The 23082-nt window shown below is 41.0% G+C and overlaps 1 protein-coding gene across 11 annotated transcripts in view; it reads left to right on the forward strand.

Moving 5' to 3' along the window:
- TNRC6C (trinucleotide repeat containing adaptor 6C) overlaps positions 1–18720 on the forward strand; it is a 46952-nt gene extending 28232 nt beyond the window's left edge. For 4 of the 11 annotated variants that reach the window (XM_031059947.1, XM_031059940.1, XM_031059950.1 and 1 more), the window contains 9 exons: positions 560–791; positions 2742–2909; positions 3916–4107; positions 5088–5231; positions 7909–8025; positions 10262–10459; positions 11733–11803; positions 13319–13458; positions 16738–18720. In XM_031059947.1, the coding sequence (XP_030915807.1) occupies positions 560–791; positions 2742–2909; positions 3916–4107; positions 5088–5231; positions 7909–8025; positions 10262–10459; positions 11733–11803; positions 13319–13458; positions 16738–17098 (1623 nt within the window). In that variant the 3' untranslated portion in view covers positions 17099–18720. The remainder of the gene's footprint in view (positions 1–559; positions 792–2741; positions 2910–3915; positions 4108–5087; positions 5232–7908; positions 8026–10261; positions 10460–11732; positions 11804–13318; positions 13459–16737) is intronic. The other 7 variants (XM_031059942.1, XM_031059945.1, XM_031059946.1 and 4 more) reach the window with 3 other exon arrangements.
- The last annotated feature ends 4362 nt before the right edge of the window (positions 18721–23082 follow it).

Here is a 23082-nt window from a genome sequence, read left to right on the forward strand (position 1 = left end):
GGGAAAGGCAGAGAAGTGCAGTGTGTTTGTGTGGATTGCCCACTGCCAGGTGTTTGTTGTTGCAGCAAAGCAGCTAAAGCATCCTTAAATCAGGGATGCAGTGCGTGCCTTGAGTGCTGGGCAGGGAAGGTGCTGAGTACAAATAAAATCAAAAATAAAGCTTATAAATAAAAAAAAAATAAAATCCACAGCCTTGCTGGAGGAAAGCTCCTTCAGCCCTTTACACAGGCAGTTTGTATTTGTAAGGAAGTTCAGTGTGTTGTTTTACTGTAGAGAAAGGCAGAGTGTTTGTTGTTACAGCAAAGCAGCTAAAGCATCCTTAAATCAGGGATGCAATGCGTGCCCTGAGTGCTGGGCAGGGAGGGTGCTAACTACAAATAAAATCAAAAATAAAGCTGATCCACAGCCTTGCTGGAGGAGAGCTCTTCAGCCCTTTGCACAGGCAGTTTGTATTTGTAAGGGGATGCAGTGTGTTGTTTCACTGTCGAGAAAGGCAGAGAAGTGCAGTTGTTTGTGTGGATTGCCCACTGACAGGTGTTTGTTGGCTCTCTCCCTGCAGGTTGCACGTACAATCAATAACATGCAGCAGCAGATCCAGCAGCACCAGCGCCAGCTGGCCCAGGCCCTGCTTATGAAGCAGCAGCCTCCCCCTCCACATCTATCTTTGCACCCCTCTGCAGGCAAATCAGCCATGGATAGCTTTTCACCCCATCCCCAGGCTCCCGGCCTTCCTGACCTGCAGACCAAAGAGCAACAGTCTTCACCGAACACCTTTGCTCCTTACCCTCTTGGTGAGTGTCCTCCTGCAGCAGCTCCTCACAGGGAGGCCATCTCTTCCAGTCACACCTCAATATTTTGCTCCACACTGTGACAAATACATCTATCTATATATTTATTTATATATCTATATCTATATATATATATCTATATCTATATATATATATCTCAATATATCTCTATATATCTCGGTATATCTCTCCACATCTCAATAGATGTAGATAGATATATAGATGTATAAGTATAGATATAGATATATATAGATAATATATAGATAGATAGATTATATATAGATAGAGATAGATATAGATATATCGAGAGAGAAAAAATATATCTATAAATATAATTTTTTTATATATATATATGTTTGGTTGGTTTTTTGTTTATTAAATAGCACTGAAATCACAGAACAAAATCATGCCTTTATGGTAGCTGTATCTGCTCATCTGTATTCTGCCTACAAATATCAGAATATTTGCCTAATTAACTACTTTTGTATCACAGAATAATGAGGTTGGAAGAGACCTCTAAGATCATAGAGTCCAACCTAAGCCTTATGTTGCTATTTATGAACTAAATATAAACAGCATCATGTTGTAAAATACACAAATGTCATATTGATAAACAGGAATATCAGCTGGGAAAATGTTGTGCAAAGTCATCTTTCTGCTGTAGTCAGCACTGTGAGGGATCAGTTTTGGTCAATATATTTCAAGAAATATGTGGATCAGTTTGAAGGAATGCAGAAAGATTATAGTGGAGGTGATTAAATGTTTCAAAAACGCAACTGGTAAGGAAAAAATAAAATCCTCTGCTCAGAAGTCTAAAGAGAAGATTTAAGAGACATGCAAGAATCTTCAGAAATGTAAAAGAGAGCTAGGAAGACATTTTCTTGCATTTCCTAATGCAAGAGGTAATAAACTTAAGTTTATTAAAAGATCTAGACATTAAGGATCACTTGGCTTAAGCAGAGTAGAGTACTGGAATAAATAATTTAGGAAGTTCCTGAAATCTTCACCAGCATTTTGTGGTAGGCTAGACATAGATCTGTCAAATATGATTGAAGTCAAAATAATTGATTGGGCCTGGATACAGAGGGAACAGAGCAACCTTTCAGACCTGTTTGCTGTGTGATTGTTTGATGTATGCTACAGACATCCTTTCTGACATAAAGGAATTAATTTAATCTCTTTGTGACTCTCTTTATGCTGAATACAATAGCATTGCCAAGCTTTATCTGCCATGCAGCAGTTAAGAAGGTAATTCTGACTGCTGTGGTGAGCTGTTGTGGCTGAGAGCATCAGAATGCAAAAAAGAATTGTGAATTAAAGGCCTAAGTCTGAGAGGTTCTTATGATATCTCAGCTTTCTGTGATCTGCTAACATTCAGGATTATATATCAAGAAAGACCCAGATTCATGTCACAGAAGCATTTCAAAATCATTCCCTTAATAACAGTCTGGGTGATTCTGTTCTGTGTATACAAAATAGAAACCAGTTAGTGCAGAACCTGCTATGAAAAACAGCTGCTGTTTTTCTGACCTTTAATTGGTTCCTTTTTTGGGGGATTTTTAGCAAAATTAAGTGGCAGACATCGTGGGGGGATGCTGGGGAGACAAGAGGAGTATTTTGGGTTAGCCATGGAGTGGTGCAGACTGATTTAAACTCAACATTCCAGTGCATTCTTCCAAGGCAAGTGAAGAGACTGCAAGTAGAAATACTGACAGCTTTAAAATATTATCCCTACATCTTGTTTCCCTCCCTTTTTAGCAAGGTTTTAACATATTCTGAATTTATAGGAGTTCTGTTAGTGTTCCATAGAAGCAAAAATTCTTGAAAATGTGCGTTGAAAATGCCACACATGCATACAGATACCTGAAAATCAATGTTGTGGCTGGATTTCAAAGCCAGCTTTTCAATCCTTCGGTGTCTGATGGATTTCTAAGGATCTCTTTCCCCCCTCAGCTGGACTGAACCCGAACATGAATGTAAATAACATGGACATTACTGGTGGTTTGTCAGTGAAGGACACTTCTCAGTCCCAGTCTCGCCTTCCTCAGTGGACACACCCCAACTCAATGGATAATCTGTCTAGTGCTGCTTCTTCTCTTGACCAGAACTCCAGCAAGCACGGTAATGTCCCCTGACATTGTCCCCCCCATGTCCCCCTGCCTGCCTGGCTTTTGGTGATTCCAGCCACAGTGCAATTGGAGTTATTTCTCTCGTGTTCCTTTTTTGTGTAAGTGCGATTTTATAGATGATTTCTGCAATGAAGGGCTTGCAGCTGTCACTCCCTGCATGCAGTGTAGGAATGTATTTTTCATGTGTTGAATTTTGTTGCTGAGAACATGGAGTTCAAGTAAAACAAGCCTTTACTGTTGGTGAAACAAGTCCCACAATCTTCCCCTTATTCCAGACCTGCATACCTTCAATCCAAAAAACTTTACATTGGCTTTCTCCCACAATTTTTCCAGTATCATCAACCTTTCCCTGTGCAAAGCATGATGGATTACATAGTTACTCAGCCTAGAGTTAGGGGCAAAAAATTCTTACTTTGCCAGAAGTGATTGCTAATCTGTTTGAACACCCTTATCCTTAACGCCTCCAGTCTCCTGAGCCAGTTATTCCTTTATTTCCTGTATCAAATTTATTCTGTTAGAACATGGGGCTCTCTTAACTTTATTATATCTTGGATTTTATTCTGAGCAGCATGAATTACTTCTTTTACAGCAGGTTTTTATTCTGCAAGTAGCTGCACTGCTACTGCCAAATTGTTGTTTGATAGTTTGTAGGAACATGAGAACAGCCATTTCAAATCATCCATCCTGTCAGCACTGAATGCCTGGGGAAGGCTGAGATGAGGGATATTCCTTGGTATGCTGCCTCAGCAAGTTCCTATTTACCAACAGTGTGATAATTTGAATTACTTAGTCTCTTTTTGGCAGGAATTTAATGCAGAATTCTTTAACTTGAGTATCTAGATTGTACCAGCAATGTGTCTCTCAGCTGTAATCCCTGCTAAGGCTTCAGATGCCATTAAGCTTGGCTTACCGTGTTTGCATTTTAGTTTTCTTTTATCTTTGTAATACAAAAAGAAAAAAAAAGGCAAATAATAACAAAAAATATCCTGTCCTTGCAGGTGCTATCCCTGGAGGTTTGAGTATTGGTCCTCCGGGCAAGTCCTCCCTCGATGACTCCTACGGCCGCTATGATCTGATGCAGAACAGTGAGTCTCCTGCCAGCCCACCTGTAGCTGTTCCTCACAGCTGGTCACGTGCCAAATCCGATAGTGATAAGATTTCCAATGGCTCCAGCATAAACTGGCCACCAGGTAACTCAATCCAAAGCCTTGCTGTTGGGCTGCTGTCCCTCAAACGTGTTGTTGAGTGCTCCTGATGTGCAGGAATGTGGCACTCACATTCTCTGCAAAAATCCCTTTGCCCAGGAGTTTTTTCTTGGGAAGCTGAGAAGCCTCAGAGAAAAAAGAAAACAATTACTGTCTCTTTGCTTCTGTGTGTTTTGCTTGTCTGGAATGTGTTTGGAGATTGTTTACCCACAGGTGATTGTTCCATTAGTTTCTAGTGTGAGTTGTTTTCACTCTTTGGCCAATCAGGGCCAAGCTGTGTCAGGACTCTGGAGAGAGGAGTTTTCATTATTATCTTTTTAGTATATCTTATACTAAAAAGATTTACTATATACTTATAAAAGTATATTTTCTGTATTCTTTAGTATAGGATAGTATATAATGTTTACTTGGAGTGTGTTTGGAGATTGTTTACCCACAGGTGATTGTTCCATTAGTTTCTAGTGTGAGTTGTTTTGACTCATTGGCCAATTAGGGCCAAGTTCTGTCAGGACTCTGTAAAGAGTCAAAAGTTTTCATTATTATCTTTTTAGTATATCTTATACTAAAAAGATTTACTATATACTTATAAAAGTATATTTTCTGTATTCTTTAGTATAGGATAGTATATAATGTTTACTTGGAGTGTGTTTGGAGATTGTTTCATGGGACTCCAGTGTGAGTTGTTTTGACTCATTGGCCAATTAGGGCCAAGTTCTGTCAGGACTCTGTAAAGAGTCAAAAGTTTTCATTATTATCTTTTTAGCATTCAGTAAGCATCCTTTCTGTATTCTTTAGTATAGTATTCTTTAATATAATATAGTATTATAAAATAATAAATTAGCCTTCTGAGAACCTGGAGTCAGATTCATCATTCCTCCCTTCATCAGGGCACCCTATAAATACAATACAGAAGCTCTGGAGAATTACAACCTGACACATTTCCCTTTTTGTTGTGTTGGAAACAGAGTTTCACCCAGGAGTGCCATGGAAAGGACTGCAGAATATTGATCCTGAAAATGACCCCGATGTTACTCCTGGCAGTGTTCCAACTGGGCCTACCATAAACACCACAATACAGGATGTGAATCGCTATCTGCTCAAGAGTGGAGGTAAACAACAAACTGCTTCCACATCTGTGCATCATTTCTTTTCCCTTCCAAGAAAGGGTTGGCCTCATTTGTTACAGATTAACATATTTTTTGCATGTGCTCCTAATCTAATAATGCTTCTGCTCAGAACTGACACTGAATATCCAGAAATAATTGTTTTAAAAGGAGGGATTAAGAAGTTTCTTGTTTTCCATGGGATGTAAATACTTTTATATTGGAAAAGGCTGTGAGATGTAATTTAAACTTCTGTGGTCGCTGGAAGTTTTTCTGACCTGTATCACAAGGTTTTGAACAATATTTTGCTCTCCACACTGCCCACCCTCCTCCATAGTTAGTGAAATTCTCAGAAGACTCAATACAAAGTTCCACAGTTGTTGCTGAGACAGCAGGCTTCTGGTACATTAATTAATTGTAGCTTTGTTAGAAGATCAATAAGCAAAATATAATAGAACTGGTTTATCTCCAAAACCATAAAAGAAAAAAAATGGGAATTGACTAGTAAACTAATATTTCCCAGTGCTGTTTCCATTCCTTTTGTCTTGGCAGTGCTTACTTCAGAATAAATTCTATAAAACAAGAAAGGATTGTGACTGTGCTACTTGTTAGCCACATGTACTGGAAGTTGATCAAGGGAAAGGTGGCTTGGTTAATTGTGATCTGAGTGCCAAAATAGCCAAGTTATCTGCACTCTGCCAGAGCACTGCAGTTGGCACAGGAATAGCATAACCAGGCTGTGCAGAAGGACCTGTCAGGAGTAAAAATGTGGGGTTTGTTTTAACAGTTACTTCTGTGATACCAGCACAGACTGTAAATCTGTGACCCCCTTGAAGTGGGGGTCCAGCTCTGGGATTGTTACCTCAGGTAAGGGCTGTGAAACATGAGGGAAAGGAATGCAAAGTGTTGATTTTGGTTGTCTCTTAGCAAGAAGCAGCCTTTCTTTCAGCTGAAACTTGAAGTATTTGAGTAAGGTTGAATTAACTTGAATGACTCCAGAGTGCGTTCAAGGGAACAGGCAGGTTTGAAGTTATAAAAAGAAAAGCTGTAAAATGTTTAATTCAGTGACACTTCAAATAGAGTTCACCCAAGAAATACTCTTCAGGCCAGAAGCCTAAACCTACAGAGCTCTCCCTGTAAAATCAGATGATATCCACTACAGGTCTTGCTGCTTTAGAGAAGGAACATGAGCTCTGTTGGTGCATAATCTGCCTGTGGAATGAAGAAATAACTCCTCTCCTTAGAGAAGGTCAGCAGAGATGGTCTTAGCAGAAGTAAACAGGCCCTCAAGAGGTCAGACCTTCTGAAAAGCAGTGCCTCTGGGGGGTCAATGTGTGCTTTTTTTCCTCATTAGCTTTTTAGCTTGGTAATAATAGAATTTTAGTAAGAACTATAGTTGCAGAATCTGTTTCTTTATGCTTGTATAACTGCAGCCTGAAGCACAGAGCTTGTGCTGACTGAGCTGCTCCCCAGGTAGAGGGTCAGGCTGTGGGGTGTGCTGTCCTTGCCCTGTGCACTTAAAAGCAGGTAAAACTTCAGCTTTTGGGTTGATTTTTGCTTTGCCCTGTTTGCTAGTGAAGCTTTGAGGGTCAACTTCTATGAGCTGAGAGTTGTAGCCACGAGGAATCAGGACCATTTTCAGCTCTGTGGGCCTTTGAATCTGCTATAATTCCATAGTTCCTGCCTGGGAATAGATTATTTCCAGACAAGGCCTGATAGAGAATTCTGTTACCTTCAGCTGATGTCTGTATCAGTGTCCCTTGGAGCACAGGGAGTTTGGTTAAGGTGAAGTTTGGTTGGTTGCTGTTCCAATGGAAAACAAAGCCTGTGGTTTTTATTGAGCTGTGAGGGATGAGATTGTCCTTTTACTTCGTCCCTTGTACCTCAACACAGTGCTCTTTTCTACAGAGCTCACCTATTATTAGTCGGTTAAAGATGTTTCAGTATCACAGCCCATCTCTGTGTGTCAGGAATGATAAGTCACCCAGGATACACACTTGATTTTGTTGGTGGCTGAAGAGAATACTTCCAGCTCTCCTGGTTTTTGCAATGAAGATTTTTGATTTTATGTTCAGTTTCTTTCATTTGCTGCCAGTAAGGAAATTGTGCATGGGCTTAGATAGCTGCTCAGATTGTAAATGATTTACTGAGGTGGTTTTGTGCTATTTCATTTATGTTATCAGTTTGAGAAGAGATTGCTGAAATATATCTTTGCTTTTACCAAAAGTCTGCAAAAATTTAAAGATACTTGTGGGCATTAGGATGTAGGGGAAGTGTTTACCTTGAGTAATTTAGGACAGATCACCCGTGGTAAGAGGTTAGTTTATCATACACATCTCTGCTCATTTAAACTTCCCATTGCCTAAGTCAGCTGGCAGAGGACATTTATTAATGAAGCCTGTTCCTCTGAGACTAAACACTTTAACACTGACTTTTTGAGTCATGTGTCTTAAAGGAAATGCAGAATTTACCCTCTGCACTAGAATTGTTCCTGTGCCAGCTTGCTTCTCTTTCCTTCTACTTTATCACGCTTCCAGCAACATTTCATTCCTAGTCTTCAGAGACCAGGCTAATTAAGGAGAATGCCTTGCATGGTTTGTATTTGCACATAAGAGATTTGCTTATGTCACACCAAACATCATTATGCCCATCTTTCTTAGTTGCTTCTCTGCTGGTTCTGCAGGGTCATCCCCAACATCATCTCAGAATGCCACGCTGCCTTCATCGAGTGCCTGGCCGCTTAGTGCCTCCGGCTACAGTAGCTCTTTCAGCAGCATTGCATCTGCACCTAGCATTGCAGGTACGGCCTTTCTGCTTCCACAGCTTCTGCATTCCCAGGAAAAGGCCCTAGGGAGTGCTTTTCCAGTGCTTACAGGAGTGCTGCCCCAGGCACAAGTGTGTTTGGAGCCCTGTGCTCTCCTGGCAGCTCTGCGGTGGGGAGTGGTGGATGGTGAGCCTGGGATTGTGCTGAGGAAAAATGGATTTATTCCCGCCTGGTGTCACTCTGGCAGCATGATCTTTGTGGGAGGAACACTGCCCAGGGCCTCAGCAGGAGCAGACCCTTCCAGGAAGAGCTTATGTGAAATTTGTGTAAAAAAACTCACTGTTAAAAGTGAAACACCTTCAGCTCAGAAAAAGCTTCAGTAGTACCTCCAAGGGGTACTTTTTGCATGGCTCTGAGGGTTGGGTTTGGGGCTCTTGAGTGTCTTTTAATAGTCAGGCCAAAGCCTGATGCTTTCCTATATGGGTGACCTAAATAATTACTCCATTTTCTTTACTGAGCTCTAAATTCTGGAGCTACTTTTTGCAGAACATGGAAACTTTGCTTGCAAACTGGCTGCCTAAATATGCAGTTTGTCCCATTATAAAGTTGTGTTGGGCTGTATAGATGGATTAGATAAGAAAATGCTGATCCACTGAAACCCCTCCACTTCTCTGAGGGTGCAGCCTCTGGGTCAGGCTCCAGAATGCAAAACAAAAATAATTTGTTTGGGATGTTTTCTTCCAGTGAAAGGAAAAGAAAGGAGTGGCTTGCTTTTCTTTATCTGCAATGCATTTCTGCTTTATTTTCTGCCTTTTTTGGTTGTTTTTGCAGTGTCATCTAATGTCTGTGTTACCCCATGACAAGTAGTGACATAGCAACACCTGGCCTGTGGTGCTGTGCCTGTCTTGGGGGCTGCTCTGAGCTCTCAAACTCAGACTTCCTCCTCTCCTCTCACCATTTTACACTCATTAATGTCCTCATTGTCATTGTCAAGTTATTTCTGTTGCTACAGTTTGCCAGAAGATGGGAGAGTGGTTGCCCTTTCACTTAAATTGTTATGATTCAATATGAAATAATTGAGTTAAACGATTTAGATAAATGGAGTCAATTTGGGGAATGTGTGTGTATGTAACTGAGTCTGGGATTTTGCAACTGGTAAATTTGGCTTTGGGACTCATAAAATTACTCAGTGCCTGCCTGATGTCTTAAAGCACTGAAACTTAAATCTGCCAGTTCTGGTTTTTAAAAATTCACAAGATCTTTGCATCGTGGACTTTATCAGACCAAATATTTTCTTATTCTGTGCAATCAGCATTAAAACATAAGGGCAGCACAGTCATAGCATCTTTTGCTGGGGCAGAAGATGCAGGATTTGTGTCCCTTTCAGTCCATTCCAGCCCTCCATGTGCTGCCAGTGCTGCTAACAGCGGGACTGTGCTGTGACAGGGAAATTGGGCTCTGATTGCACAGCACATGTTGGTATCAGGAGGAAAGGCTAAAGGTGAATAAAGATTTGTTTTGTTACTCATTATTTAAATCAATCCAGTCTGAATGCTGTAATGTGTCTGCTGTTCTTGGATTTGTGTTATTTTATAAAACTCTGAATTGGCAGTTACAGCAGTAAGAGTTTGAAAACTGATTAGGGAAGGAGTAAGCAACAGCAGAAAGTTATAAAGACTGAAGGGTTGTGGTGTGGTCTGATCTTCTGAAGACTTAGTTTTTCTCAAAGATACTTGGAAAAAGGAGTATAGGTTACTTCAAATATTCAGAAATAAAGTTTTTGTTGGTCTTTGATCTTTAGAATTTTAATAATGCATCAGCAGAACATATGGATATACTGAATTCTTTTTATTAGGTAAAATGAGTTGTGCAAGAAAAAGTGTTTAAGTCCTGTTAAACCTTTGAGAGAGACAATCTTGAAGTGTTTCATTATAATTTTGGTGAAATCAGATTTCAAATACCTACATCCATTTTCTGGACTTGTTTCCATCTATCATCTTTACCAAGAAAACAACACAATAGATTTTCAAAAGGGAACTTGCATGTAGCAGGTAGTGTGAGGTTCACTAAACACAAAAGCACTGAAAATTGTGAACAGTGGTTTAAGTAGGGTCAAATATAGGATTATTCAAATTATGTTCAATATAGGATTTGTAGGACTAGATGGTACAGAAAGTTGTTCTTTTCCTCCTGAGAAGCTGGGAGGATGTAGCCCAGGATGCCCATTGGTGAAGAACACCCCAATGTACACTAAAATGTTTTTCTGTTGCAGGTAAACTGTCAGACATCAAGTCCACGTGGTCCTCTGGCCCAATCTCTCACACCCAAGCCTCTCTGTCCCACGAACTCTGGAAGGTACCCAGAAACACTACAGCTCCAACCAGACCTCCTCCAGGCTTAACCAACACCAAGCCATCCTCCACGTGGGGTGCCAGTCCCCTGGGCTGGACCAGCTCTTCTTACTCCTCTGGTACTCACTGCTCTCTTTTCTGCCTTCTTTTCAGCATTGTTTGCTTCTGCTCTGCCTGTGAGGCTCCAGAAACCAGAGCTTTAACACAGCTGCAGTGTTCTGTGCTGGGGATGCATCTCTTGTCTCTTTATTTCACTTTGAATAAAATGAAGCATCTTTCAGCTGGTCACGGTGGTGATTTTACATAGGAATTGCCCAATTTCTTTAACTGCCAACTAGGATTTTTTTTCTGCAGTTCCTTAATTTCTAAAAATGTCTTTCAAACATGTGTCCTCTTCTGTGGTGTGATCTGAGACTCCAAGAGGAGCCTGTGGGATTTAATATGAAACACATGGATGTGAAGCATTTAGGACTTGATGGCATTGCAGGGCCCTCAGGGAATGCCTGAATTTTTTCATGCAGGCCCCTTTTTTTATATGCCTTTGTTTGCTTTAATATTAATATGAGAAGCCATGGATCTGGCTAAATATATATATCTATATTTAGATATCTCTATCAATATAAATATAGACACATTTGCAGATATTACTTCTATTTTATAAGGCTGTTTTAACAATTTGCTTACACTAAGTTGAGAATTAAATGTTCTTTCCTCTTCCTGCCATTTATTTTGAATATTTCTTCATCAAACCCCCACCTGGAAGGGCAGATAAAGCTGCTCCCAGGATTCTCTCTGGAGCACCCACAGGATGCACTGTGACTCTCAGATGCCACTCATAAATATTAAGCTTGTACAGCTTCTTATTGTAAAGCCCCAGGCTGAGGTTGTTAGGGCAGGTTTTGTTGGTTATGTTCTTGTATCTTCAATCAGGACATTGTCAGTGCAGAAATACCTGTTTTGAATAAGTCATACACATTAATCTGTCATTGACAAGAGAGCAGAGTGCTGCAGTGCTATAAAAATCTTTATTAGCAGGCAGCAATCTGAGCCTGGACATCAGAACTGCTTTTAAAATGTGTCTTCCAGATTAATTGTAATGCATCCTGAGGATCCAGCTTGTTGCAGTGCCATACCTGCATCTGTTAGTTGCTCAATATTTACTGTGGGAGTATGAAAAATGCCACAGATCTTTGAAAAGTAACAAGAGCAGCTTTTCATTCAGCAGCCTTTCCTTCCACGGGAGGCAGTAAATCAAGATGTGAGGCAACTGCTGTAGGATTTGTTTTCAGCAGCACTCAGTCTTGTTAGTGTGTTGTGATTCTAGGTAAATTTTCTGTAAGGTGCTCTCCAGAGACCTTGATCAAATGTTTTGTTGTGGAATTTGTGTTGCAGGTTCTGCATGGAGTACTGACAGCTCAGGGAGAACAAGCAGCTGGCTGGTTCTTCGTAACCTCACCCCCCAGGTAACTGCAACTGTACCAAACTGGCCAGGAAAAAACACTGCAGTTTAAGAGATGATGAGAACAACATTTAGCAGCCTCGGCCATTTGATTCATTTGAAAGAAGAATAATTATTCTGCATATATCACCTGTCTTCTACAGGGAATTTGTTAAGTTTTCAAAGTGCTGTCAAATCAAGTATGAATTTTCAAGCCTGTAATTAGTCATTCAGTGGGCACCATTTCTGTGTGTGTAAGTTTGGAGGTGAATGATGTTGTAAAGCACAGACAGAGATGTAAAATCTGATTTTCCTATGGGTTTTTTGGGTTCTTCTCATATGTCTATCACATCCTCTATTTGTCCTTCACGGTGTCATTCCAAAGGGAGAACATGAGCCACAAAGCCTTGGATGCAGACATCCAAATTAATCTTGGGGAAATTCTAATTACATTTATGAAGTGTGTTTTCCCTTTGACTTATTTCTGGATTTCTATGGATGTCTAATGATAAATATAACTTGTATAACCTAAATTGAGATAATTTGTACTCTGGACTGTAGGGAATTTTTAAAAAATCAGGATATCTCCCTCAATGAAGAGAGCAATAAGTGTATCATTAAGTACTTTCATTGTATTCACTCTTTAGCTTTTAAACACTTGTAAATTAGGCATTTAAGGTAAAATGACAGTACCACAGATAACCTGTTGGAACCCTGGACGCTAAGAATTTTAAACTTTCTGTACTAAAAGGCACAAACCCACTAGAAAATACTACATTTGATCTGAAGCCGTAAAAAAAGCTTCCAAAATTAATTAATAGCACTGGGATTATGGGTGTGTAGTTTAATTAAAGCGTGAAATATCACCCATTTGGGAGAAAATATTTCTTTGGAGAAAAGTGGAAAAAAACTTGTTTATTAAATAATAAAGCTTTAACAATATTAAACAATAAAACCTAAAGTTTAAAACTTAAAGTTAAAAACTTAAAGTTTAAAAACTTACAGTTTTAAAATAGCAATATATAAAAAACAAAATAGAAGTTTTAGGGTAGTAACCAATCCTTCTTCTTCACCTTCTTCTCCATAGTTTTGGGTAATATAAAACAAAATAGAAGTTTTAGGATAGTAACCAATCCTTTTGCTTCACCTTCTTCTCCATAGTTTGGGGTAATATTTTGTAATTAAACAGAAAAGTCTGCACTGTGGACTTGGAAGGATTAATTATTGAGTTAAAAGTAAAAATAATTTAAGTTTCATTTCTTAATGAGATAATTTAGCCTTAAAAACCTTATACAGAAAAATAATTAACCATTTTTTAACTTATTAGTAAATTACTATAGAACTCACAATTTATAATATGGATAAAAATAATAATATGGATAATAATAAATAAATATGGATAAATAATAATAAATATGGATAAAAATAAATATCTAAGTCTAAACACAAAAGACCATCTGAAACCCTTTAACCCCATCTTTAAGAGGAGCAGAAAAGAGCCCAAGAGGCAGCAGTAACCTTGGTGCCCTGTTCCCTGCAGATCGATGGCTCCACGCTGCGCACGCTGTGTCTGCAGCACGGCCCCCTCATCACATTCCACTTGAACCTGACCCAAGGCAATGCTGTGGTCCGATACAGTTCCAAGGAGGAAGCAGCCAAGGCCCAGAAGTCTCTGCACATGTAAGTTCCTGCTCCATCTTTCTTTGGTTACAAACCCAGAAAAGATTTTCTTAGGCGTAACCAATCACTAGGTAATTCAATCTTGGTTTTCAAGATTACCTAATGAGAGAGGGAAAAGTGAACTGGGGCTAGATACTGAATGAGAGGGTGTTAAAAAACTTTATTCAGCATAAATAATTGTCATGGTGCACCCTAAGTCCAGCTAGGTGATACCAGGGCTGTGACAGATCCCCCATTTGAGCTCTGTAGAATCAAAAAGGCAGCAGCACGGGTCTTGGGGTGACTTTATTTGATGGTAAAACTCCCCAATCCAGGGTCCCAGGACCCCAAACTGAGGGCAAACAACAGCTTATAAACAGGGAAGGTCTCAGGGGAGTATACAATCTTTAACCAATCTGAAAACTGGGGGTGGAACACAAGGCTGGGGAATACAATGTGTAAAGCAATGAAGGACTTCAAGGGAGGACAACAGCTTAAATAAACTAATGGGGTTTCAAAGGATACAAAACTGACAGGGAAGTTTCTAAAGGGAAGGGCAGGTTCTGAGAAGGATTGACATTTAATGGAAGGAGGAGTAAGGAAGGTTCTGGGGAAAAAAGTAAGGACAGGGGGGGTTTGAAACTTGGCAGGGAGTGGTCAGGTAACAAACAGAGAAACCGACACTTAACTGAACTGAATAACAAGAAGGGAGCAATCTAATTTTAGAAACATAATATACAAAACGGGGGGCTTGTGCCACACCAAAGACAGAGGGAGGACAATACAGAGGGATTGCAGAACCACAAATTAAACAGTGAATATGCCAAATAAAGAAAATGCACTGCAACAATAATATCCTCAGTTAGGACTTGTCACCTGTAAGGCCACAAAGAAGTTGTAGGACATGATGAGGATTCCAAAGGAAGCTCAGGGAGAGCACAGGACAAGGTTTTAGCTTTAGAAGGAAACAGAGAGGGTAAAACAATGCTAAATAAGGAATTGTTCATGGTGGTCGCCTTTTTTTTAAATGAGTTATGAGAGAAGTATAAGATAACAAAATCTGCTTTTTAGGAGTTTTACAATCAATGGCACTAATTGGCATAAGTGGTAAAATCAGTGCCATAGGGCAGGATGAAGAATACAGAGAGTGATGTTTCAGGAGAATTACTTGGGTATTTAGAGTTGGAAAGCAATTTCCTTTATCAACAGGTTATAGAAAGTACGGAGGCAGTGGGAGCATCATTTGGCTGGAGAACTTCTGTCCTTATTCCTGAAGAGAATTGAGGCTCCAGGATGTGTCAGTTAGAGGAGGTGGTCTCCACATGTGTGGATTTGGGTGTTTGTGGATGTAGGAAGGAGGATAGAAAACAGGACAGAGCAGGCTTGGTTGAAGAGATGGGATTGCTCAAAGTGAGGGGATGTGGTGGGAATTTTCACCTTGATTGCAGCTTGGGGGAAGGTGGATTCCTGTCACAGAATTGATTGGGTTGGGGGGACATTAAAGATGATCCAGTCCCACTCCTGCCATGGGCAGGTGTCACTATGGGACATAAAACAACACAAATGCTACACACCCTGCTGCTCTCAAGGTGAAGAAAAGGGAAGTTTATTTTCTGACTCCAACATTTATAGATTTCCAAAAGTGACAGTGGATTGGAGGGTGACAGTGCCACCTCTCCAATGACACTGGACAAACCAACAGGCCAGCAAATTTCTCCTCCTCCATAAAAGAATGCAAAACAAGAAGTTATTTACAGGAAGCGTGTGAGAAGGTTCATTGCAAGAATGTAAATATCAGAAAATCTTAAAAAATCAGGGTGACAGGCAGGGACACCTCCCACTATCCCAGGCTGCTCCAAGCCCCATCCAGCCTGGCCTTGGACATTCCAGGGATCCAGAGGAGGCTTCTCTGGGCACCTGTGCCAGGGCCTGCCCACCTTCCCAGGGAAGAATATTTCCCCCATACCCCATCTAACCCTGCTCTGTGTCAGGCTGAAGCCATTCCCCTTTGTCCATAGTCTCTCTCCATGTTCCCTGGAGGCTCCTTCAGGCATGGGAAGCGTGCAGTTAGGTCAGGAGTTAGAACTTCCTGACCCTTCCACTAAACAATCTGAATCGCCCCCCGAGACAACCCCCAACACCACAAACAAAGTCAACACCAACCTTCAGCCCCCAATCAAAAGCAACCCCACTCCCTCTGAATAAAGCATGGCCACCCCACTAGAAGGGCTCTGAATAAAGCATAGCCACCCCCTCCGAATAAAGCATGGCCACCCCACTAAAATGTGATTGGACCAACAACAGATCCCTACTATAGTAGGGGTAGTAACCCCAAAACACCCCCTATAGCCCCACCACCACAACCAACCCTAACACAAACAAGGCCATAACCACATTAACCCTATCCCAGCCACAACCAACCCTATCCCAAGGCCATAACCAACAACACCCCAGTTAGCCCAGGCTTCTGGGTAAGGATCCGCTGCCAACGACACTGAATAAACAAACACTACCAACATCCCCCCTAAATAAACCATAACAAGCACCAATCCCAATCCCCTCAGACATTCCTGACAGAAAGCACCCTTTACACCTGTCTTGGTTTGGAAAGACAGGAGTCTGCTAAGGAAGGCAGGAGCCTCCCCTGAAATGGAGAATATAAACCCTCCCCACCCCTCCAAATTGCTATAAAATTTAAATTAAGGGGCTCTCAGGCAAAAATATGGGAGCAGGAAATAACAGGTCTTTAATGGGGAAGAAAGAAAATAAAAGGATAAAATAAACAATGCAGTACACTAGAACAACACTGACAGAGTCAGAGCCCAACCTGACACCCTGTGGGTCAGGGTGCTGGCAGCAGTCCCATTGGAATTGTGGCTGCAGCCCTCCTGGAGTATCAGGTGTGGTTCTGTTGGAGCAGGGATCCTGTAGAGAAGGATGTATTCTTCCTCTGAAGATCCAGTGGAAGAAGAGGCAGCTGCTGTTCCACTGGTGAATCCAGTGGAGAAAGCTGTGCTGGTGTCTCAAAACCTCTGGATTATATCTGGGTAGGAATGCTTGGCTCCTCCCTCTGGGCTCGCATCTCCCAATGGGATGTTGTAGTTCTTATCAGCCATGCAGGGACATTCCATAGCTGTTATCAGCAACGTCCCCTCCCGAGGGAGGAGTGAATGTGGTCACTCAGAGAGAGATGAGGCAAACTGCCCACTTGACAAAAGATAATCTGCCACACCGATGGTTATAGAAAACATCTTGCATTGCAATCTGGAACAACACCTCACACCTTGCTCATCCCCTCAGGTGTGTCCTGGGCAACACCACCATCCTGGCGGAGTTTGCTGGTGAGGAGGAGGTGAACCGGTTCCTGGCGCAGGGGCAGGCGCTGCCGCCCACCTCCAGCTGGCAGTCCAACACTGGATCCACGCCCGGCCGCCTGGGCTCCTCGGGCAGCTCCCACGGGCTGGTGCGCCCCGACGCCGGCCACTGGAACCCCCCGTGCCTGGGGGGCAAGGGCAGCAGCGACCTGCTCTGGGGGGGGGTGCCCCAGTACTCCAGCAGCCTTTGGGGACCCCCCAGCGCCGACGATGGAAGGGTCATCGGGAGCCCCACGCCCCTCAACACCCTCCTGCCGGGGGATCTGCTCAGCGGGGAGTCCATCTAGGAGACACGGTGGAAGTAACAATCATCAGCACTAAAGGAGAACAGAGAATTTAAAAAAAAAAAATTAAAAAAAAAAAAGATTTAAAAAATGGTAACCCTTTCCAGTCCCGGGCTTGATGAAGAATCCAGCTTTAACCCATGAGACTGGCAGCCCTCCTTAGTACCTCTGTCCAATATTGAATCTGAAACTGCAGAAGTCCTTGTGAACTGTTCCTGAAACAGTATGGGCTCCTTTGGTCAGTGTCACATGCTAATGACAGGTTTTACTTTTTTCATGGCTTTTTTTTTTTTTGTTTTGTTTTATGTCGTCTTTTTATGTTTGTATGGTGATTTTTCAAAACCAAGTATAAAAGCTGCTTAGAATAGGTCTATCATGAAGGGCACTTTTCAGAATTTGGGCTGGAAAGGGTTATTTTATCAACTTGGGGGGGTGGGAAGGGGAAATGAAAGCCTATTTAAATGAGCCTGTGACTATTATGCACATTACAGAGGCGGACCCAATAATCAGAAAGGGTGAAGTGTGATATTTTACCATTGGTACAGAAAAGTGACGATTCCCAGTGACAACTCTGGACTGTACAGGTTGAGAGGGGGGGAGGGAGGGCAGGGCTGGGGTATCTCTGTGTCCACTACTCCCATGGATCTGCCTATGCACATTACCCTTGTTTCATTACTTTTTCATGTCATTTTTTTAATCCCAAAAAATATAAAAAGTAAAAAAAAAGAATAAAAAAAAACAACAAAGAAAGAAAAAAAAATACTTAAAAAAAAAAAAGCAACAAACCATATCAACATGCAAATACTTGAATCCAGCAGGCCAATAACAAAATGTGAACACTTTCTGAGTTGAATTATTACACTTCCAGGTCAGCATCAGTACACAAAAAACAGGCTCTAAGAATTTTGTTTTTTAAAAGTTCAGACTCTATGTTTTTGTTGGGACAGATGTGAGTGTGAGTGTGTGAGTGTGTGTGTGTGTGTGCCCACGTGTGGTTTAACTCAACGTGTGAAGTTTTTTCCTTTGGTTCAGTATATGCTTTTTATTTGCTCATTGGTCAAATGTTTAATTGTTATTAGCTTCTAACTTTGCACTGAGTGTCCGCAGCCCTTCTTGTAGCTAATCCTGTAATGGTAAAAACACACAAAAAACAAAAAAAGACAAAAAAAAAAGGAAATTTAAAAAAAAAAAAGGAAAGAAACTGATAGAAGGGGCCGGCGACAATTCACGTGTAAATGTTTACTCAAGGACTCTTATTGCATTTTAAAATTACAGTGTGTATCTCTGGAGAATAATATGTATATCTACCTTTAGCGGCTTTTTATTGTGGACTAATGCAAGAAAATTATTACCGGAGTATTGCACCATTTTTCCATTCGGAATATAAAGTTTAAAAAAAAAAATACTCTTGTTGAACTGTGGCCATAGATAATTGTAAAGAGTTGATAGTTCCCTTGCAAGCAGGAACAGAAACAAGCACTTGGACATGAGTTTTGACTGCTTTTGGAGGAGCCAGGAGTTTTGGCTCCCACCTGTTTACAGACCTTTTTTTCTCCTTCAAACTTTAAAATAAAAAAAAGGAATTAAAAAAAAAAAAAAAAGAAAAAACAAAACAAAAAAAAAAAGACTTCCATCGTAAAGAAAACTATTTTCAGAATGAAGATATGCTACTTCAGAGCTCTGGGATTGAACAGTGTTGTTGTATTATCCTTTTCTTTGGCCATTGCTGTGTACTATTTTTGTTGTTGTTTTCCTCCTCTTCGTCAAAGTGGCGAAAACTTTGTGATCACTATCTTGCACATGGTGGAAGATGTCTCAGGAAAGCCGGGTTTCCCGAGGAGCAACTCCACACCATTTCATGTATTTTTAAAACCCAACTCCTAGCACTGAAGATATTATTAAAAAAAAAAAAAAAAAAAAAAAAAAAAGACAGTAAGAAAGAAGAAAAATACCTAATCTAATGTGTAGCAGTTACATATTTACCAAATAATGGACTCAAAAGAAATAGATGTTTGAAGAGTGCTTTATATATTAAAAAATCGCTTTATGTTTAAAAAAAGATCAATGTTTTTGATTGTTTTGAAAGGAAGAAAGACAATGGAATAACATACACTTCAAGTATGTTTTAAAAATTATATGAACATTGTGCTCCCTGCCTGCTTGGATCAGGAAACTTGTGCATTACATTTTTTTTTTTTTTTTGGAAGATTAGCTTTTTAATGGTTTTATCAGATTTAAAGGGTCCTGCAAGATTGCAAATTAACAAAAGCTGGTTTTATAGAGGATCATGAACTATGCACAAACTGGGTTCAAGACTTGTTTTTTTTTTTTCTCCTCAAGTTTTAGTAGTGTATTTAGCTGAATAACCTTTCCTCAGAGTAATTGCATCTCATTGCCATTACACGCCTCCTACATATATATTTTATATATACATATATATACACACACACACTTATATAAAATATGTATGTGTGTATGTGCGTGTTTACATACAATTTTCCATGCTGAAGTTTAGCATTGAGTTGTAGAAAAACTCCTGATATTTTCAAATTGAGAATGAAAATTTCTGTTGGATGGGTTTGGGGGGTGGGGGAACGGGTGGGTTTTGTTTTTAGGGGCTATTTTTTTTTTTTTTTTTTGCCTTTCCTTTTGAATTAAAGATGTCTGTAACTCTGAGATTAAAAAGAAAACCAACAATTGTGGCTTTTAATGTTTATTCTCCTCATAGAATGTGATTGTTAAAAGAACATGCACCGAAAGTTGCTTTCAAGAGTACGAAGATTCTTTGAAACTTAATAAATTGCAGTTTTTTCTTGGCTGTTGAAATAATGTGTACTTTTCTTTTATGCAGGGGATACTAAATATATATATATTGTTTAAAATGTGAAGGTATTTCATGGAAGGAGTTTAATTTTGAATGAGAATGCTGTGTACAGACAGGCAAAGCCCTCCTGTTGTGGTCACCCCTCTGCTCTCTGCTGGTGACACTCATGAGCTTTTCCATCAACGCTTTGCACATCTCATCCAGGAGCAGCAGAACCCATTTTTGCCTTCAGATTCTGTTTTTTTTTTCTCATTTATCCATGTCTCCAGTAACACAGTAGGTGAGTTTGTTACCCCCTCCAGCCAGGCTGGGGCTTCCCCAGCTCCTCCCCAGTTGCTGGCCCTGGATGTCTCTAAATGCCATTTTAGAGATCTGATCTTTTTGAGGTGAGCAATAGCCCTTAAAAAGGGGAGAAACAGCAAAATATTTTCATTACAGCTCTAATGAAAACATGTTCTTCATGTTTGGCCTTGCAGGGTTTGAGTTTAGGAAGATGTTCACCACTTGAAGGTTCTTTTACCCCAAAGATGTCAGTGCAGGGCTGGGGGTTCATGGAGAGATCCCAGCCTTGCTCCATTCCCTGGGGTTTCTGCCTCCCCCAAACCAGTCCCTGAGCCCCCACTGGGGCCACTGGTGCTGGGGGTGGTGCTCAGCAGGCTCTCAGGGGTGTGAGTTTGTCCAGAGGAGCTCATTTTCCCCATCTGTTTGGGAAGGAGAATCTGGCATGAATAGCTGAGGGTTGTTCCAGCCCTGAAGCACCACCCACGGTTACTGGGATTGTCCATGAGCCAGAATTGCCAGGAAAGACCCAGTGGCAGTTGGGTCTGAGTTGTGCTGGCAGATGTGATACAGTCGAAATACCCAAATTCAGCTTTTGGGGGTAACTTCTGATATGGAAACAGCAAAAACTCCCAGTCTGGAGCCTGTTCTGCCAATTTGATTGATCTGGCCCCAAAATCACACAGCTGTTTTTCACTGGAAGCTGCTTCCCCTCCCACCTCCGTGGTTTTTTCTCTTCCAGGTGTTTGTAATGAAACTTAGAGAGTTGCCTTTTCTTTTTCTTCCCTGATTCTTTCTTGGGTTTGTATTTTGTTGGGAATTTTGTCCTTGGCAAGAAGAGATTTCAGTTTTGCTGTCTCTGGGCTTTGTTGCCAAGACATTGAGGTCCCTTACAGAGCTAGATGTTTTATTCTTCCATGAGGTTGGCAGCAACAACTTTTTGTAAACCAGATGCACTCTTAAAATTCAGAAACCCCCCCTGATACATTAAAGGAAATTTCAGCTTCAGGCCAAAATCAATCTTTCAGTGTTTGCATAGCTCTTTATTTTTTTCAGTCATTCTTCTGCTTCAGTGCTATCCAGTATTTCTTAAATTGTAAAGAAAGCTCCTGGTGATCAGGATTCACCCTCTGGCTGCAGAATCTTTACAAGAAAACATTTTTAACACTTTGTGTTTTTCTGTATATTGCATTTGCTGTACCCTCCATGGCACCTTCACTGCATGGCTCCCTGTCTTTAGGCCAAGAAAATTTCTCTTTCCTAAGTGGTCTGAAACTGTCAGATTTCTTAGTTCTTTGTCTAGTTTGTGGGTGGCACTGGCAGAGCAGATGTTTTGCTATTCTCCAAGAAATATATTATTGTTCTTGCTAATTCAATATATGATTGTGTATGTGAAGGAGCTTTTTAATTAAAAACAACAAAAAAATGTATATGGCTATCTGTATATGTTGAGAATTGCTGCAGTTGGAAGAGTCTGGAAATGGAATTAGAAAACATTTTAGGATTTGGGTTGTGGGCAGCCACAGCGTGGAGGACCCGAGGTGAGCCGAGCATTCCCCGATGTCGCACGATGTCACGGACACATTTTCTGAAAAATCCTTTCCTTGGGATTTTTTCTCCTGAGAGGCCTCAGGAACAAAATGTAAACAATGATTATCTGCTGCTGTTGAATACAACAGGTGCATCTGTGATTGGTCTCATGTGGTTGTTTCTAATTAATGGCCAATCACAGCCCAGCTGGCTCAGACTCTCTGTCCAAGTCACAAGCCTTTGTTATCATTCTTTCTTTTTCTATTCCTTAGCTAGCCTTCTGATGAAATCCCTTCTTCTATTCTTTTAGTATAGTTTGAATATAATATATATCATAAAATAATAAATCAATCCTTCTGAAACATGGAGTCAGATCCTCGTCTCGTCCCTCATCCTGGGACCCCTGCGAACACGGTCACAGCACCAGACCTGTCTGTGCTGCTCTCCTGTGCCCTCTCCTGTTCCAGCTCCTGTGCCCTTTCCTGTGCCCTCTCCTGTGCCCTCTCCTGTTCCAGCTCCATCCCGCAGCACAGACAGCACCTGCTCCACCTCTGCTCTCCCAGGAGGATGTTCCACCAAGAGGAGATGATTTTTGGGTGATTTTGGGGTGATTTTTGGATGATTTTTGTCCTATGTGCCTCCTGTGTTCATTTTTTTACTGTCCAATGTGTTGGGAACGAGTCCCTTGTGAATGAAATCGTGGTCCTGGGGCAGTCCTGGTTTCAGGGTTATTAAAATGGTGTCAAACACAATGAGCTGCTTTGCTGTCAATGAATGTGGTTGTTGGTAAAGGGAGTTTGCCTTGACCCACCTGTGGGGCTGCTGACTCCTGGGAGAGGTGTGTCTGTCCCATCTGTCTGTCCTGACTTAATACTTCATGATTTTAAATGTTCATTTTGGTCAAGGCATGGTCTTGACAATATTCACCTCTGTGACAAATTCCTCTCTAATTTTTCTGTTGTTCTACCTCCTGGATCCTTTGCCCACTTCTTAATTTATCTGAATTTATTCTCCTTTTCTACTGAAAACATATTCAGGCAGGCTGCAGACCTGTGTGACTGGTGGTGTTGGAAAAGAGCAGATCCTCTTTCCATTTTTGCAGTAGGCCTCCTTGTTTTGGTTGCAATATTCAGGCTTTACAATTATGTTTTACTCACAGGAATACCCCACAAGAGCAGGAAAAGCTCACTTTTTTTTCATTATTTTATCCCATTTCAAGCAGGACCCACTTTTTCTGCCTTTTCCTGTCACTTGTCTCTGTCCCTCCCATCTCTTCCCTACCTCCAGATGCCAGGGAACTTCTGATAAAGGCAGAGGAGGTGATTATTCCCCAAGTAAAGAATGGCAGCTTCTG

Source organism: Geospiza fortis, unplaced genomic scaffold, assembly GCF_000277835.1.
Source record: "Geospiza fortis unplaced genomic scaffold, GeoFor_1.0 scaffold244, whole genome shotgun sequence".
NCBI classification, from domain to species: domain Eukaryota; kingdom Metazoa; phylum Chordata; class Aves; order Passeriformes; family Thraupidae; genus Geospiza; species Geospiza fortis.